Here is a 20011-nt window from a genome sequence, read left to right as displayed (position 1 = left end):
GCACTCTCCCCATGTGGCCAGCAACATGTCTGGTGTGTGGCAGGCTGCTAAAACTAGTCAGCCTACACGGCTAGTCGGTTAAGTTTCAGAGGGCACCTCTAAGGTGCCCTCTGGGGTGTATGTTACAATAAAATGTACACTGGCATCAGTGTGCATTTATTGTGCTGAGAAGTTTGATACCAAACTTCACAGTTTTCAGTGTAGCCATTATGGTGCTGTGGAGTTCATGTTTGACAGACTCCCAGACCATATACTCTTATGGCTACCCTGCACTTACAATGTCGAAGGTTTTGCTTAGACATTGTAGGGGCATAGTGCTCATGCACTTATGCCCTCATCTATGGTATAGTGCACCCTGCCTTAGGGCTGTAAGTCCTGCTAGAGGGGTGACTTATCTATACTACATAGGCAGTGTGAGGTTGGCATGGCACCCTGAGGGGAGTGCCATGTCGACTTTGTCGTTTTCTTACCACTAGCACACACAAGCTGGCAAGGTGTGTGTCTGTGCTGAGTGAGGGGTCCCCAGGGAGGCATAAGATATGCTGCAGCCCTTAGAGACCTTCCCTGGCATCAGGGCCCTTGGTACCAGGGGTACCAGTTACAAGGGACTTACCTGGATGCCAGGGTGTGCCAATTGTGGAAAAAAAAGTACATGTTAGGGAAAGAACACTGGTGCTGGGGCCTGGTTAGCAGGCCTCAGCACACTTTCAAATCAAAACTTAGCATCAGCAAAGGCAAAAAGTCAGGGGGTAACCATGCCAAGGAGGCATTTCCTTACAAACATGTCCTGCTCTGGCTGGCCAGCCTTATGGATTTGGAACATGGTATATTTTTTTAATTGGCCTTGGTTTCACATTTCTACCCTCCGCTTCAAATAACTACAGGTTCATTTGCACCATTAGTTTGTCTGTACTCACATGGACATTTTCTGTTTAATCAGCAGCATGGATCGTAACTAATCAAAGTTGCTTTTTTCCTCCCAATCCTTCGGCCATTTATTCCATTGGCTATAAACAAAGCCATAGTATGATCTAAACCCCAACACTATTAATGTTTTTATGGTGACTATGATTGCAACATATTTAAGAGTAGAATTTACTCTTGTCTTAATGGAAGGTCTGGTGACTCAGCAGAATTTGTGTTTGCTATCATGGGCACATGTTTAAAATCCAACAGGACCACCCAGCCTTTCATTCTTTCAGGGTTAAGGTCAATAAAATGATAATCAGTAACTTGGTTGGTTAAATATTGGTTATTCAAAGCCATGATATACACATTACATTATACACATACCTGCTGAAATTGCCAATTCTACGTTTGTAGAAAATTTCTTCAAACATCGTAGTACATGGTCCAGACAGCCTTCCTTGTTGAACAGAGAGACTGCTCTGATGCTACTTTCACTAAATGTGCAACAAAAAATGACAGCCTTTAAAAACGGATATAAAATGTTGCTAGCGTATGGGGGTGGGGTGGCATGATCAAATATGAACCTGAAGCATCACAGACAGAATACAACTCATTACTCTATGGTGTGCAAACAGGACAGGACTCCAGCTAATGCTTAGCACATTTTGCTTCCTGTAAATCTAGGCAATTCTTCTGTCCAAGTTTCCTGTACCAACAGTCCCACATTCACCATTACTTGATCCAGATGCACAGTAACATAATTTCAAATATACCTGGCAGCCAATTAAGTGTTTGCTCTGTTCCTGAAAGAAAATACTATCACACATTGCATTAAGACTCTAAATCAAGTCAGAAGTCGCAATTCTTCCATTAGTGTTTGAATTTACGCCTTATATATAGGCATTAAAATAACTGGGCATAAAATGCTCAGAGATTCATACATTCGTGTCAACACCAAACTGTGGTCTTATCGCGTTGCTTTCTTATGAAAATAGGAGCAGAATAAAATGATGTGGCAGCCTCACAACAGTTGGAAAACTGCACCCAATAACACACATTAGGCAATTTACTTCTAGTGATTTTTAACATATTTTTGCTCCTGTAAACCTAGTTCAGCATTAATGATGTGAAGCGTGCAGCAGCCAATAATTAAATACTAACTGACTTGTATTCTCCACACAAGCTTACTCAAAAGAAAAAACAAACGTACCACAGATTCCAGAGCAGGTTTATAGCTTCATTAGCTATGTCTTCAACATAGTTTTTGCTGGGTTCTTGCTCCTGTCTACCAAGTTCAATTTTTGTCTCTAGCCCGCTGCTACACTGGAACATACAAGTACAATCAAACGATTAGGTCACAAGACAGTGCTCCTAAATGAAATGCAGTTTACATACACACAGAGAGACATTTCAACAACTGAAAACAAATTTATAATTTCCGAGATGAGACAATGCCTCTTGCAGAGAGAAAGTGCATTTCAGAAAATTAGGTGAATGACTTTTGCATTAAATACTACTATTGTAAATAGCAAAACAATTAAGTGTGAGGGCTGCTCTTGGAGTCCCATTCCAATCGGTGGTCACTGAGTACTATGAGGAGTGGGTAACACGGTTGGTGTCCTAAGCCAAAACTATTGTTACATTCCAACTGGAAACCTAGTTACTACCTTTAGGCACTGGACTGTCCAGGCAGTGAAGTTGCACAGTACAAGTTTACGTAGGAGAGGACACCGAGTTATAAACTGGTGCACAGGATCACATAAATCACGTAACTTCAGCTGCTGTGCTAACAGTGTAATTATGGGTTTACATAAAACCCACGAAGTGCTGCATAATTTAGAAAGTTCATCAAGAGAATTTATTTTTTAGCTGCAATAGATTAAGAGCACGCTTCTCAGTGTGCAGCAGGGCACAAGATACTTTGCAAAGTTCAAGTCTGAGGGTTTAAATATCCACGTGTAAAGGGGCCAACAACCTACAAACATGGCATGGGGTGTCACAGTGGGGGAGGTGTCACGAGGTACCTCAGCACAATATACCTAATACAAGTTTACGGTTAACACTTACTATTATGGAGGACCAGAAGCCAAATCTCACTTACTGCAAGCGCATCATATCCTAGTCGGTGACGAATGGGAAAGGGTGACATCTATGCCTGTGAATGATGCAGCCTGCAAGGCCCGAAATCGTGACGCCGGCAGCGACACTGCCCTAAGTGGCTATCACCGAAGACTCCCATGGCACTAAAGGACTTTAGAAAGGTAAGCCCTGCGTTGGAATCAAATTGCAGGAAATAAATGTACTGCCTGGCTTCCGGCTGCTCGTTCAGAGCGAAGTAGGGCAGGCAGCTCAGACTTATATTTATTGATTTATTTAGAGATACGATCTGAGAACTCTCTCTAAATAAACTGATGTAATTAATATTGTTTTCAGAAAAAGTGCAGGGATCTCAAAGGGGCGCAGCCCCAGAGCCCTAAAACAGAAAGTGCCTGTGTTAGCTGATAAGTCACCTTTGAGTGGAGATCCAAGGGATAGTATTGGCTGTAGAATCAATGATAGGATAAATAGCGTGTAGAAGCTGTAATGACGTTCATGGTTGCATCTCTGCCCCAAAAGGAGCTAGCACCTGTGCATTTTTATTTTGCTTATATTGCCCTTTTAATTGCTTAATTTGCTTACCTGCAAATAAATTGTCTGTTCTTATTAAAGTTATAGCACGGTCTGTCCTACAGCAAAAATATCTATCACAGGATTAGAGGGCTAGATCATGCAAGATTTTCAGGTAAATGAGATCTATTTAACTGTATTATTTGTACACGTATCATATGGATATACTGAAAGTCTGTAATGGGTATTTTTATCTAGATAGCTTGAAAGCATGTAGTGTGCCAGGCCCTCCTGGATCTGTTTTGGACAACATTGTCCTAGGTTAAACTCTGCCTGCTCTCCCTTGCTACCTTGAGTGCCAAAGAGTAACCTGGTTATCCAGCTGCAGAGTTATAATATCAGTGGCTCGGGTCAAAAGGGTTAAATATTGTATTTCCATAGTCTACTGCCATGTAACCTCTGGCTTTCCAAGGTCCTGCAAGAAAAGACCTCTATCAGGAAGCAAATGTTCCCCTCTTAGTTTATGGGTGTGTTCCCCTTTCCCGCCCGAGTGCACTACTGCTTGTCTATGTGGTGTTCTGATTTTTATTTTGATGCTAGTGTCATGCTAACATAAGTGACTGCGCTGATACCTAAGCTTATCCCCAACTTTGCAAGGTCTTGTGTAAAGAAATGGCTCCCTGTTGCAGTTACCCCCCCCTTTTTGCCTGATACTGATGATGACTTGACTGAGAAGTGTGCTGGGACCCTGCTAACCAGGCCCCAGCACCAGTGTTCTTTCACCTAAAATGTACCATTGTCTCCACAATTGGCACAACCCTGGCACCCAGGTAAGTCCCTTGTAACTGGTACCCCTAGTACCAAGGGCCCTGATGCCAGGGAAGGTCTCTAAGGGCTGTAGCATATCTTATGCCACCCTAGGGACCCCTCACCCAGCACAGACACACTGCTTGCCAGCTTGTGTGCGCTGGTGGGGAGAAAAAGACTAAGTCGACATGGCACTCCCCTCAGGGTGCCATGCCAACCTCACACTGCCTATGGCATAGGTAAGTCACCCCTCTAGCAGGCCTTAAAGCCCTAAGGCTGAGTGCACTATACCACAGGTGAGGGCATAGGTGCATGAGCACTATGCCCCTACAGTGTCTAAGCAAAACCTTAGACATTGTAAGTGCAGAGTAGCCATAAGAGTATATGTCTGGGAGTCTGTCAAAAACCAACTCCACAACTCCATAATGGCTACACTGTATACTGGGAAGTTTGGTATCAAACTTCTCAGAATAATAAACCCACACTGATGCCAGTGTTGGATTTATTAAAACATGCACACAGAGGGCATCTTAGAGATACCCCCTGTATTTTACCCAATTGTTCAGTGCAGGACTGACTGGTCTGTGCCAGCCTGCTGCTGAGAGATGAGTTTCTGTGCCTCAAAGGCTCAGGCTTCATGCTACAATGCCCCAGGGCACTCCAGCTAGTGGAGATGCCCGCCCCCTGGACACAGCCCCCACTTTTGGCAGCAAGTCCAGGAGAGATAATGAGAAAAACAAGGAGGAGTCACTGGCCAGTCAGGACAGCCCCTAAGGTGTCCTGAGCTGAGGTGATTGACTTTTAGAAATCCTCCATCTTGCAGATGGAGGATTCCCCCCGATAGGATTAGGGATGTGCCCCCCCCCTCCCCTCAGGGAGGAGGCACAAAGAGGGTGTAGCCACCCTCAAGGACAGTAGCCATTGGCTACTGCCCTCCCAGACCTAAAAACACCCCTAAATCGAGTATTTAGGGGCTCCCAGAACACAGCAAGATAGATTCCTGCAACCTAAGAAGAAGAGGACTGCTAAGCTGAAAAACCCTGCAGAGAAGACGGAGAAGACGGAGACACCAACTTCTTTGGCCCCAGCTCTACCGGCCTGTCTCCCCACTTCTAAAGACACAGCTCCAGCGACGCTTTCCCCAGGGACCAGCGACCTCTGAATCCTCAGAGGACTGCTCTGCTATAGAAGGACCAAGAACTCCCGAGGACAGCGGCTCTGTTCACCCAAGACTGCAACTTTGTTACAAAGGAGCAACTTTAAAACAACTTGCGTTTCCCGCCGGAAGCGTGAGACTTGCTACTCTGCACCCGACGCCCCCGCCCCCGGCTCGACTTGTGGAGAACAAACACTTCAGGGAGGACTCCCCGGCGACTGCGAGACCGTGAGTAGCCAGAGTTGACCCCCCCTGAGCCCCCACAGCGACGCCTGCAGAGGGAATCCAGAGGCTCCCCCTGACCGCGACTGCCTGCTCCTCAGATCCCGACGCCTGGTAAAGACTCTGCACCCGCAGCTCCCAGGACCTGAAGGATCCGAACTCCAGTGCAGGAGTGACCCCCAGGAGGCCCTCTCACTTGCCCAGGTGGTGGCTACCCCGAGGAGGCCCTCTCCCTTACCCAGGTGGTGGTTACCCCGAGGAGCCCCCCCCTTGCCTGCATCGCTGAAGAGACCCCTTGGTCTCCCATTGATTTCAATTACAAACCTGACGCTTGTTTGCACACTGCACCCGGCCGCCCCCGTGCCGCTGAGGGTGTACTTTCTGTGTGGACTTGTGTCCCCCCCGGTGCCCTACAAAACCCCCCTGGTCTGCCCTCCGAAGACGCGGGTACTTACCTGCTGGCAGACTGGAACCGGGGCACCCCCTTCTCCATTGAAGCCTATGCGTTTTGGGCACCACTTTGACCTCTGCAGCTGACCGGCCCTGAGCTGCTGGTGTGGTAACTTTGGGGTTGCTCTGAACCCCCAACGGTGGGCTACCTTGGACCCAAACTTGAACCCCGTAGGTGGTTTACTTACCTGCAAAAACTAACTAACTCTCTCCCCCCAGGAACTGTTGAAAATTGCACTGTGTCTAGTTTTAAAATAGCTATATGTGATTTATGTAAAGACTGTATATGCTATTTTGATTATTCAAAGTTCCTAAAGTACCTACCTGCAATACCTTTCATTTAAAGTATTACATGTAAAATTTGAACCTGTGGTTCTTAAAAATAAACGAAGAAAATATATTTTTCTATACAAAAACCTATTGGCCTGGAATTGTCTCTGAGTGTGTGTTCCTCATTTATTGCCTGTGTGTGTACAACAAATGCTTAACACTACTCCTTTGATAAGCCCACTGCTCGACCACACCACCACAAAATAGAGCATTAGTATTATCTCTTTTTGCCACTATCTTACCTCTAAGGGGAACCCTTGGACTCTGTGCATGCTATTCCTTACTTTGAAATTGTGCATACAGAGCCAACTTCCTACATCTTGCCACTGTCCTGTGACCTAAATCGGACTTGGCTTTCACCAAGCATGGCTTCATAAAAGCCAGAGAACTACTATCCCTCTCCTGGGTGGTGCATAAAGTAGCGGTGGCACATACCATGTTTTTTAAATTGATATTGTAAGCTGACCTTTTTATTTGAGTTGTCAGGTATGCCCTACACACCCCTCTTGCATACATTTTCACCATTATTTGTATGCACAGAACCTAGTGCTGGTACAGAGTGTGTGTGTTGCGTTTTTGTGTAGTTTTCATGAGCATATGTGCAGTAATAGTGATGTGTGTGTGAGCAAGTACGGAAGCCAATGAGACCCATTTTGGATGCCCCTGGCTTGACATGACAAAAGCTGGAGGGTAAGTGCAGCTTCCCCAGACTGTGTTACTGTCACTAGAGCGTGGTGATCCAGACATTGAAGTGAGGAGGACGTAGACCGGGCTACCTTTAGAGATTCCATGAAGACTTTTTTAGCAAAGGCCTGTGTATTAGTTTTTGAGCACTGTTGCTAGTTTGATGATGGTTGTGACTGGAGTCACTATTGTTTTAGGTTATAATATTCGTAGATCAAACCTGCAATTGTGTCTCTCCCCGATTGCCACTTCAGTGAGGCTGAAGAGAGCCAGCTGCAGAAACCTCACACTTCATTGTGTCTGGGTTGTAGGTGCTCAAGTCCTTAATCCATGCAGATTCTGTAGCACGTTAGTTGGGTTTAGCAAAGTCTCCTTGGAATCAAGACAGCTCTTCTCATTTCCTGCAGGTATGCACATTCTTCTCTATAATGGTCACAGCAGCAATGCTTCTTGACGAAAATCAAGATTTTGTTCTGATCTGGAGTGACCGCAGCAACCAGAAGAGGTTCAACATAGGTAGCTCAATTGCTCTGCGCACCACAATGGCCCACTAGAGGTCCCAATTATGTACAATTATAGGGTGTAGGGCACCAATATACATGTTTCTCTAGCGGCCAATATGGGTGCCAAAAGCTAGCTGGAAAGATGGCTCATTTAAAAGTCTAATTTTGGATATGTACAACTTCAAACATGCTTTGGCCCACCCCAACCCAATTCACTGGAGAAGATGGATTTGTAATAACTATTTTGGAAAGATGACTTTTAAACAGTCAATTTTTCCCTGCTTGAAGTGCCCGGAAGCTACATTTGCATATTACTCTCTCTCTTCTGACATCCAGTAACTAGTATTTCAGTGAGCATGAATGTGGTGTTAACTTGCTCCCAGGACAGGGACAAAAAGCCTTTGTTGTGGGGAGTACATGTTGTTCTTTTACAGGATGGTCTGTAGAGTGGACCCACGACCTGTTTAACTTCAACAATGCCTACTCTGTCAAAAGCAGATGTAGCTAACAACTGGACCTGTATCCTTTTCTTGCCCAGCCGGACTGGCCTTCATCACAGTGGGCCATTAGAGTGTTAGATACTGCTGGAGCGGAAAGACCGGCTTGACATGGCTGCTCAAGTTTTTCATATGACATTTGGGACACACTTCAAAGAAGAGGAACAGAATGCCAACGCAAGTCTGTTTGCTGAAAGGTCAGTTTTGTCCTACTAGACGTAGGTTTCTGAGTTAGCTGGGAGTTATAGAGACTGCCTAAAACTGGATTTTAATATTAGATGTGGGAGGACACTAGTATTTCCATTCTACACTCCCAACACACCAACCCAGGCCCACAGAGTCCATGTTTTGTGTGGCCAAAGACTTTCACCATCTCGAAAATGGCCAAAGTAGAGAGGGGTAGCCCAGGGAACCTATGCCCTATGGTTAGGGCATCCTAAGAGTTCATATCAACCCTCTAGCTCGGGCAAGGCATACATGTGGCAACTCCGGGCACTCACTTCAGAACACTCCTAAACCAGAAGAAGATCAGAAAAGGACTTTACCTGCCATCTGCAACATAAGATGAGCATTGGAGGACTAAAACCGCTCTTGTACCCAAGACAAAGAAGTGGACTCCAAGGGTCTTAAGGTTGACCTCTGGTTCAGGACACAGGGACACAACAAGCTAAGTAGATGCCTTTTGCTGCAATTGCTGTGCTGACCAGCTGTAACTGGAGCTGATCTGAAACCTCCTCAAGGCTTCTGCTGGCCACACTCCGAGTCTCTAAATGCCTCTTCTGAGGTGCTGAGGGGCTTTGAAGAAGTACTCCTTTGGTGGATTCAGACTTAAAAAGGTACAAAGTCGGACAATAAATTATTTGACCAGGACAAACCTGGTTAGTGTATCTGACCCACTCTCCATCGTGGTCAGCATCAAACTGCACTTAGATCCTGTTCTACCGCAACCACTGACTATCACCGTCACGTTGTGATTCTTGATACTATCTCTAGACTTCATAGTGTTTTATAATGTTAACTGTTTTATTTCTTGACATCATTTGCATTTGTGATCTTAATGTTTTATTTCTCTTTTTTATTCTAGAGCAAAGCTTTTGATTTCTTTGGTGGCGGCTCCTGCTTGAGATTCGGCAATGATAGATCTAGAGTTTGTGTAGTTCAATGTGTTTGATAAGAAAACATGTTTTTTGTACTGTTGGCTTCAAATGAGTATCATTGCCCTGCATGAATGTGTTTTTTAAATGGTGTAAAAATTGCAGCATATTTAGCTTCTATTTTATTATGTCAAATTAGATGTGTAAGATGCGTACTGTGTTGTCTTGTATGTAATTTTCTTTTGTTTTTCCTTTCAAGTGGGATATTGTTGGTGCTTGCTGTGTCTGTACAGCATAGGTGATCCTCAGTCTAGCTGTCTCTGACAAGTGAGTGGTATTGTTTCAGTTTATAGGTCTTTGCGTGCTTTGTATTGATTGACTTTTTTTTTTTTGTTACAGGTTACTATATGCCAGTAGTCTTCCATTTGATAAAGTCACAGTTTATTACTTATTTCACACAGTGTTGGTTACTGTTGACTTAGTTGTTGTGCTACTTTTATTGCTGAGGATAATGGCTAGCCGCAGGATTATAGCTCAGCAGGTTGTGGGTTTGCTTTCTTAATCTTCCTCAGTTCGTGGTTCTGACACTGACTCTGCATCTGAGACAGAGGAAGGCCAAGATTCTTGTAGTAAATTTTCTACCTGAAAGGAGTCCTCCGATAATGAAGCCACTGTCAGTGTGGAGAAAGTGCCCCTTTTAGATGAGGACACTGATATGCTGATAGTGCAACAAAAGGCACCTGCATTGCAGCCTGGGGCTGAAAGGCTTGCCAGTGGAAGTGCTGAACTCTGGGTTGCCCCAAACATGGTTCAGTTTGTGTTGCCTGCTTTACTGGTGTGAATACGGAAAACATTTTGCCTATAAATGTCTTTCAGTTGTTTATGGACGATGTACTTTTGGATATCTTGTTGACCAAACTTATCTGTAGGACGAACAATATTTGAGGGACAACAGTGACAGACTTATGCCCAACTCTAGAGCTGGTGGACTCTGACAAACCTGGATGAGTTGAATTAGTTCTTGGGTTTAGCTTTCTGATACACTTTATAAGGAGGCCGTTGCTGTCTTCATATTGGTCTCTTGATGGCAACAGCTATATTTCCTGCAATCATGAGAAGCGATCAGTATTTGCTCCTGGTTCGGATGCTGCATTTTGTTGATAATGCAGCAGCATTGCCACATGATCACCCTGATTGTCGCTGTAGATAAGTGTCTGGTCCTGTTTAAGGGCTGTTTGGTTTTTAGGCCGTACACTCCTAGGAAGAGGGCACGTTATGGAATTAAGATGTATGTGCTGTGTGAGATTAGGACTGGATATGTCTATAAATTCAGGGTGTACACTGGTAGGGACAGTTCTATTGCTAAATAACCGCCCCCCCCACCCACCACCACCACCTTCCTCCCCCTGGTTGTCAGTCCACTTGAGTCGGTGAGAAAATAGCTTAGTAATGAACTTCTAGCTGTGAAAGTTTGACAGGAGAGATGTCCACATGCTGACAACTATTCATGATGAAAGTACTTCACCTGTGAATGTTTGGGGTAAGGTTGCTGAAGCGTGCACATATGTGGGCATTTTAGATTTTGTAGCCCTACACTGCTGTTCATAAGGCTTACATTTGGAAGAAGAAGTTGGCTAGTCATTTATTTCTTTTAGCAACTGTAAAGAAATGGCTCCCTGTTGCAGTTACCCCCCACTTGTTGCCGGATACTGATTTGACTGAGAAGTGTGCTGGGACCCTGCTAACCAGGCCCCAGCACCAGTGTTCTTTCACCTAAAATGTACCATTGTTTCCACAATTGGCACAACCCTGGCACCCAGGTAAGTCCCTTGTAACTGGTATCCCTGGTAACAAGGGCCCTGATGCCAGGGAAGGTCTCTAAGGGCGGCAGCATGTCTTATGCCACCCTAGGGACCCCTCACTCAGCACAGACACACTGCTTGCCAGCTTGTGTGTGCTGGTGGGGATAAAAAGACTAAGTCGACATGGCACTCCCCTCAGGGTGCCATGCCAACCTCACACTGCCTGTGGCATAGGTAAGTCACCCCTCTAGCAGGCCTTACAGCCCTAAGGCAGGGTGCACTATACCACAGGTGAGGGCATAGGTGCATGAGCACTATGCCCCTACAGTGTCTAAGCAAAACCTTAAACATTGTAAGTGCAGGGTAGCCATAAGAGTATATGGTCTGGGAGTCTGTCAAACACGAACTCCACAGCACCATAATGGCTACACTGAATACTGGGAAGTTTAGTATCAAACTTCTCAGAATAATAAACCCACACTGATGCCAGTGTTGGATTTATTAAAACATGCACACAGAGGGCATCTTAGAGATACCCCCTGTATTTTACCCAATTGTTCAGTGCAGGACTGACTGGTCTGTGCCAGCCTGCTGCTGAGAGACGAGTTTCTGACCCCATGTGGTGAAGGCCTTTGTGCGCTCTAGGGACAGAAACAAAAGCCTGCTCTGGGTGGAGGTGCTTCACACCACCCCCCTACAGGAACTGTAACACCTAGCATTGAGCCTCAAAGACTCAGGCTTCGTGTTACAATGCCCCAGGGCACTCCAGCTAGTGGAGATGCCCGCTGTAAAGAAATGGCTCCCTGTTGCAGTTACCCCCCACTTTTTGCCTGATACTGATGCTGACTTGACTGAGAAGTGTGCTGGGACCCTGCTAACCAGGCCCCAGCACCAGTGTTCTTTCACCTAAAATGTACCATTGATCCCACAATTGGCACACCCTGGCATCCAGATAAGTCCCTTGTAACTGGTACCTCTGGTACCAAGGGCCCTGATGCCAGGGAAGGTCTCTAAGGGCTGCAGCATGTATTATGCCACCCTAGAGACCCCTCACTCAGCACAGACCCACTGCTTACCAGCTTGTGTGTGCTAGTGAGAACAAAATGAGTAAGTCGACATGGCACTCACCTCAGGGTGCCATGCCAGCCTCTCACTGCCTATGCAGTATAGGTCAGTCACCCCTCTAGCAGGCCTTACAGCCCTAAGGCAGGGTGCACTATACCATAGGTGAGGGTACCAGTGCATGAGCATGGTACCCCTACAGTGTCTAAACAAAACCTTAGACATTGTAAGTGCAGGGTAGCCATAAGAGTATATGGTCTGGGAGTTTGTCAAACACGAACTCCACAGCACCATAATGGCTACACTGAAAACTGGGAAGTTTGGTATCAAACTTCTCAGCACAACAAATGCACACTGATGCCAGTGTACATTTTATTGCAAAATACACCCCAGAGGGCACCTTAGAGGTGCCCCCTGAAACGTAACCGACTATCTGTGTAGGCTGACTAGTTCCAGCAGCCTGCCACACTAGAGACATGTTGCTGGCCCCATGGGGAGAGTGCCTTTGTCACTCTGAGGCCAGTAACAAAGCCTGCACTGGGTGGAGATGCTAACACCTCCCCCAGGCAGGAACTGTAACACCTGGCGGTGAGCCTCAAAGGCTCACCCCTTTGTCACAGCCCAGCAGGGCACTCCAGCTTAGTGGAGTTGCCCGCCCCCTCCGGCCACAGCCCCCACTTTTGGCGGCAAGGCTGGAGGGAACAAAGAAAATAACAAGGAGGAGTCACTGGCCAGTCAGGACAGCCCCTAAGGTTTCCTGAGCTGAGGTGACTAACTTTTAGAAATCCTCCATCTTGCAGATGGAGGATTCCCCCAATAGGGTTAGGATTGTGACCCCCTCCCCTTGGGAGGAGGCACAAAGAGGGTGTACCCACCCTCAGGGCTAGTAGCCATTGGCTACTAACCCCCCAGACCTAAACACGCCCTTAAATTTAGTATTTAAGGGCTACCCTGAACCCTAGAAAATTAGATTCCTGCAACAACAAGAAGAAGGACTGCCCAGCTGAAAACCCCTGCAGAGGAAGACCAGAAGACCACAACTGCCTTGGCTCCAGAAACTCACCGGCCTGTCTCCTGCCTTCCAAACAACTCTGCTCCAGCGACGCCTTCCAAAGGGACCAGCGACCTCTGACTCCTCTGAGGACTGCCCTGCTTCGACGACAAGAAACTCCAGAGGACAGCGGACCTGCTCCAAAAAGACTGCAACTTTGTTTCAAGAAGCAGCTTTAAAGAACCCTGCAACTCCCCGCAAGAAGCGGGAGACTTGCAACACTGCACCCGGCGACCCCGACTCGGCTGGTGGAGAACCAACACCTCAGGGAGGACCCCCGGACTACTCAACGACTGTGAGTACCAAAACCTGTCCCCCCTGAGCCCCCACAGCGCCGCCTGCAGAGGGAATCCCGAGGCTTCCCCTGACCGCGACTCTCTGAAACCTAAGTCCCGATGCCTGGAAAAGACCCTGCACCCGCAGCCCCCAGGACCTGAAGGACCGGACTTTCACTGCAGAAGTGACCCCCAGGAGTCCCTCTCCCTTGCCCAAGTGGAGGTTTCCCCGAGGAAGCCCCCCCTTGCCTGCCTGCAGCGCTGAAGAGATCCCTTGATCTCTCATTGACTTACATTGCAAACCCGACGCTTGTTCTAACACTGCACCCGGCCGGCCCCGCGCCGCTGAGGGTGAAATTTCTGTGTGGGCTTGTGTCCCCCCCGGTGCCCTACAAAACCCCCCTGGTCTGCCCTCCGAAGACGCAGGTACTTACCTGCAAGCAGACCGGAACCGGGGCACCCCCTTCTCTCCATTATAGCCTATGCGTTTTGGGCACCACTTTGAACTCTGCACCTGACCGGCCCTGAGCTGCTGGTGTGGTAACTTTGGGGTTGCTCTGAACCCCCAACGGTGGGCTACCTTGGACCAAGAACTGAACCCTGTAAGTGTCTTACTTACCTGGTAAAACTAACAAAAACTTATCTCCCCCAGGAACTGTGAAAATTGCACTGTGTCCACTTTTGAAATAGCTATTTGTGAATAACTTGAAAAGTATACATGCAATTGAAATGATTCAAAGTTCCTAATGTACTTACCTGCAATACCTTTCAAACAAGATATTACATGTTAAATTTGAACCTGTGGTTCTTAAAATAAACTAAGAAAAGATATTTTTCTATAACAAAACCTATTGGCTGGATTTGTCTCTGAGTGTGTGTACCTCATTTATTGTCTATGTGTATGTACAACAAATGCTTAACACTACTCCTTGGATAAGCCTACTGCTCGACCACACTACCACAAAATAGAGCATTAGTATTATCTCTTTTTACCACTATTTTACCTCTAAGGGGAACCCTTGGACTCTGTGCATGCTATTCCTTACTTTGAAATAGCACATACAGAGCCAACTTCCTACACCCGCTCTCTGGACACAGCCCCCACTTTTTGCGGCAAGTCCAGGAGAGATAATGATAAAAACAAGGAGGAGTCACTGGCCAGTCAGGACAGCCCCTAAGGTGTCCTGAGCTGAGGTGATTGACTTTTAGAAATCCTCCATCTTGCTGATGGAGGATTCCCCCAATAGGAATAGTGATAGGATGTGCTCCCCTCCCCTCAGGGAGGAGGCACAAAGAGGGTGTAGCCACCCTCAAGGACAGTAGCCATTGGCTACTGCCCTCCCAGACCTAAACACAGCCCTAAATTCAGTATTTTGGGGCTCCACAGAACCTAGGAAACTAGATTCCTGCAACCTAAGAAGAAGAGGACTGCTAAGCTGAAAAACCCTGCAGAGAAGACGGAGACACCAACTGCTTTGGCCCCAGCTCTACCGGCCTGTCTCCCACACTTCTAAAGACACTGCTCCAGCGACACTCTCCCCAGGGACCAGCGACCTCTGAAGCCTCAGAGGACTGCCCTGCATCTAGAAGGATCAAGAACTCCAGAGGACAGCGGCTCTGTTCACCCAAGACTGCGACTTTGCTACAAAGAAGCAACTTTGAAACAACTTGCGTTTCCTGCCGGAAGCGTGAGACTTGACACTCTGCACCCGACGCACCCGGCTCGACTTGTGGAGAACAATCACTTCAGGGAGGAGTCCCCGGCGACTGTGAGACTGTGAGTAGCCAGAGTTGACCCCCCTGATCCCCCACAGCGACGCCTGCAGAGGGAATCCCGAGGCTCCCCCTGACCGCAACTGCCTGCTTCTAAGATCCAACACCTGGTAAAGACTCTGCACCCGCAGCCCCCAGGGCCTGAAGGATCCGACCTCCAGTGCAGGAGCGACCCCCAGGTGGCCCTCTCCCTTGCCCAGGTGGTGGCAACCCCGAGGAGCCCCCCCCTTGCCTGAATCGCTGAAGAGACCTCTTGGTCTCCCATTGATTTCAATTACAAACCCGACGTGTGTTTGCACACTGCACCCGGCCGCCCCGGTGCTGCTGAGGGTGTACTTTCTGTGCTAACTTGTGTCCCCTCCGGTGCCCTACAAAACCCCCCTGGTCTGCCCTCCGAAGACGCGCCTACTTACCTGCTGGCAGACTGGAACCGGGGCACCCCCTTCTCCATTGAAGTCTATGCGTTTTGGGCACCACTTTGAACTCTGCACCTGACCGGCCCGAGCTGCTGGTGTGGTAACTTTGGGGTTGCTCTGAACCCCCAACAGTGGGCTACTGTGGACCCAAACTTGAACCCTGTAGGTGGTTTACTTACCTGCAAGAACTAACCAACTCTTACTCCCCCTAGGAACTGTGAAAATTGCACTGTCTAGTTTTAAAATAGCTATATGTGATTTATTTGGAAAGTATATATGCTATTGTGATTATTCAAAGTTCCTAAAGTACTTACCTGCAATACCTTTCATTTGAAGTATTACATGTAAAATTTGAACCTGTGGTTCTTAAAATAAAACTAAGAAAATATATTTTTCTATATAAAAACCTATTGGCCTGGAATTGTCTCCGAGTGTGTGTTCCTCATTTATTGCTTGTGTATGTACAACAAATGCTTAACACTACTCCTTTGATAAGCCTACTGCTCGACCACACTACCACAAAATAGAGCATTAGTATTATCTCTTTATGCCACTATCTTACCTCTAAGGGGAACCCTTGGACTCTGTGCACACTATTCCTTACTTTGAAATAGTGCATACAGAGCCAACTTCCTACAGGGTTTATAGAGCTATGTGTACAAAAGAAGCTTGGATGATGTCATCAATTATGTCATCTCAGATGTCATCAGTGATGTCATAGAACATGTTATGAGTGATGTAATGTGTGCGGTTATAAGTTGTGCATGGCACAAGTTTTAGTTAGCTCTGCTAACTGGTGAATTTCTGTGTTTTTTCAGTCCAAAACATTAATGTGGTTACTGACATTCACCTAACTAGGACGTAACTTTAACCTTTGTTTTTTTCAGTGAATTTCTAGTCCCCCCCCCCCAAAACAAAGTAATATTTTATTAACATATGTAAAGCCAACGCCCTTGCGGGGGCAGGCCAGAGGGCCCTACATTTTGTTTTTATTTTTTAGCGGGGAGGAAGTCCCTGGGCAACACATCCCCTGGGTCCTTTTTTAAATTTATTTTTTTATTAAATGGGGCTAGGTGGCCCCTCTCCCCATGGCTTATTAGGCCATGGGGGGCCCATCCCCCAAGTCCTTTTATTTAAAAAGGGGGGCGGGGCAATGTGGCCCACCTCCCCAAGCCTTTTTTAGGACTTGGTCATCCCTTCAAACCCTTTTCTAATTAAATGGGGTGGGGTGTGGGGGGGGTGATGCACCTTGCTGAGCCTTATTAGGCTCTGGGGACTCCATCCCTCAAGGCCGTTTAAATGTTTTTAATTGAAGGGGAGGATGGCCCCCGTGGCCCCCTTACTCAAGCCTTATTATGCCCAGAGGATCCCATCTCTCAAGTCCGCTACTTTCCTTAAAGTGGGATTGAGACTACGATGACACCCTGCCTTAGTCTTTTCCGGGGACCCCATCCCCCGGAGCCCCACCTAGTTCCCCGCATGCAGCAGGAGCTGGCATTGCACCTGCCCGGAGGGAGTAGTTACTCATGGTGGGAGCAATATTTTAATCGGTTTTCGGGCAGGAAAACAGATTAAAAGTCTGCTGCTTGGCGGTAGATTTAAATTTAAAAAAAAAAAAAAAAAAAATCTCCACCAAGCAGAAGCAAACACAGGTTACCCTGCCTAGGAACTGCTATGTCCTGGGGCTGCGTTCCCAAGGACATAGCTTGTGAACTGACCCCCAGGGGATTGGGTCCCCAGAACTCAGAAAGTGGGGGACTGTGCAGAAATTCCAGGCCTGGGGGTGGTCTTCCTTGGGACCCTTTGTTGTTTTGAGGAGGGCTCCAGGCAGCCCCCTTCCTGATATTCAATAATGTCGGCCCCGGTGGTGTGCTCACGGGGCCTATAAAGAATAGGAGTTGGGGGGCCCTGTCCCCTCCCCGTATCCATTAATTTAGGCCCCTGGGGTGGGCTCCCCAAGCCCTGTGAAGTCTAGGGGGATGGGGGGGGGGGGGAGGGGGGGGGGAAGGGTTGTGCATCCCCTCCCATTAATTAAACAAAGCAGCACCATTCTGCATTTTTTTTTTTTTATGATCCTGTGGGATCGCAGACATTTTTCCTTTTGCCAATGGGGGGGGGGGGGGGGACGGGACGGAGCAGCTGATATATATATACACACACACACTATACAAACGCCAAACTCAAATTTCTTTATAAATGGTAATGCACCTATTCGCCGATCATAAAGAAAATACGTTAGAGCTCAACTGTAATAAGTTATTACAGCTGAGTTCTGATGTCACAATGCCTAATGCCAGAGCCAGCAGCTGAGGTGAAAGGCAGGCCAGGTCATGGAGCAGTTGTTTAAAGCAACAAAAACAAAATTTAGTTTTTCTTTCTTCTGCGCTGTTTTTCTAGGTTACAGTGGCAAAGAACATCTTTATTTTTTGCACTCCTCAGATAATTAGAGAACCTTTCTGCAGGTTACTACACATTCTGAGCTAGTGCAGCCTTTTTTAGCCAACTTGTATTGAACTGTTTCTAATGTTTTTGCGACAAATATCCATTTATTTATTTTTTTACTTAATTTTGCACTATCGTTTCTATTTGTATTCTGCATGTGTGAGAACATGCTTTCTGTTTCATATGAAAGAGCTACACACCGAGGATTTAAGTGGTATGTGGGACAGAGGATGGTATGACCATGTATTATATGGTATTAAATGTCCCCTGCTGTATATCATAAGGACACTGCAAGTCACCTCAGCAATCCTTAACCTTATAAAGGAACTCTGCCTTCGGTCTCGTTCCTCTATATGGTTAGGGAACTTCTCTGTGACTTGCAACGCCCTTATAACATACGGCGGGGGGTACTTTGGCCTATATATTTTCAATTTAAAAAAAGCAAAAGGTTAAAACTTAATTATAGTTAGGAAAAATGTATTTATTCTTACTATACAAGGCAAACTTTAAACTACAAATTCTAAAGTTATACCTTATATTTATAATTTACACACAACTGTCAAATGATTACATAGTGTGGTAATGTTGGTAGCCATACTTCATTAACTATAACTCACACCTTTTCCATGCACTACTTACACCATTTCATATTACATCACTTATACCATCTGAAATTACAGCATTTATCGCAATACTCATAACATCGTTAATCATATCATTGTCACAACACAATGCACAGTAGAGTGGCAAATTTTCTATACATTTTTCAAGAAGTTTACACAGTACCGTGATTGTACCTAGGAAGTACTGAGTTTTTGTAGCAATTGTTTATAAATAAACAAACTTATAAATAATTTTCCCTACCTATTACCACTTTAATGAAGTAGCAATAGGTAGGGACAAATATAAAAGTAAGACTTGCATGTATCCAAGGACTTAACCCAGAACACTGCCGAAGTGTACTTAAAACAAGGCTGCCTTTAACTTTTGTAAAGGCAGTCCTTACCCAATCACATTATGCCTTGTCATCACTATGTACTGAGGTACTTAAGCGCAATATTGTGAACTTTTGCAAAACTATTACAGCCACAGATATTGCCTAGTTAAAATACCTTATAACTTTAAAAATACTTACCTGTACTACCCAAAATGGTAATCTACACACTACTACCTACATTCTTGCCAAACTTCACTCAAACCACTGCTGCCATTCTTGTGCTACGTGCAATACAAACGTTTATGGAAACTGCCCTGGTGGAAAACGGAAAATGCATTGGTTGAAAAAAGCATTTTGAGACTTCCCTTTTTAATTTGCACCCCTTTGACCAATCACCAGGAAATTTTCCATCATCCGTCAATGTAGAAAAAGCTGTAAGTCTGAAAAGTTTTGTGGAGATTCATGAAACTAGGTTAAAGATAATAACAAGAAAAACAAGGATTTCCTACACCTGGGGGATCCCAACTATAACTACAGAGTTATGTTATGTTATTTGGGTCTTGGTCACCCGAAGGGTAAACAGACGCTGGAGTAGGTGTGTAGGTCGTCTGCCAGATGTTACTTGAAGAGACAGGTCCTCAGCTTCTTGCAGAATTACGGAAGAGAGCAGAAGGTCCTTATGCGTAGAGGGATTTGTTTCAAGGAGCGTGGTATGAGAAGGCTAGGCCTCCTGTTTTTCTTTTGCATATGCAAGGGGTGCGTGCGAAAGAGTGAGGCAGAGCATAGGGGTCTGGTGGGATCGTGAAAGTGGGGATGTCAAATGAGGTAAGATGAACCAATGTTGTGCAGTGCCTTGTATGCATGGGTGGAGTTTAAATTGGCAGCACTTGCTTATCGGCAGCCAGTGGAGTTCTGAGGTGTGGCTACACGTGGAAGTTCAGGATGAGTCTTTCTCCTGCATTTTGGATGGTCTGTAGTCGGTGGAGGAGGTGGC

At 46.2% G+C, this 20011-nt stretch overlaps 1 protein-coding gene across 1 annotated transcript in view; it reads right to left on the bottom strand.

The window, feature by feature from the left end:
* HEATR3 (HEAT repeat containing 3) overlaps positions 1 to 20011 on the bottom strand; it is a 239440-nt gene that overhangs the window by 186477 nt on the left and 32952 nt on the right. The window contains exons 4-5 of the mRNA XM_069218649.1: positions 2120 to 2232; positions 1294 to 1403 (exon numbers count right to left, since the gene is read on the bottom strand). Of these exons, the coding sequence (XP_069074750.1) occupies positions 1294 to 1403; positions 2120 to 2232 (223 nt within the window). The remainder of the gene's footprint in view (positions 1 to 1293; positions 1404 to 2119; positions 2233 to 20011) is intronic.

This window comes from Pleurodeles waltl, chromosome 12, assembly GCF_031143425.1.
Source record: "Pleurodeles waltl isolate 20211129_DDA chromosome 12, aPleWal1.hap1.20221129, whole genome shotgun sequence".
Classification (NCBI taxonomy): domain Eukaryota; kingdom Metazoa; phylum Chordata; class Amphibia; order Caudata; family Salamandridae; genus Pleurodeles; species Pleurodeles waltl.
The sequence above is the reverse complement of the archived record's forward strand: the minus strand, read 5'-3'. Positions and strand labels throughout refer to the sequence as shown.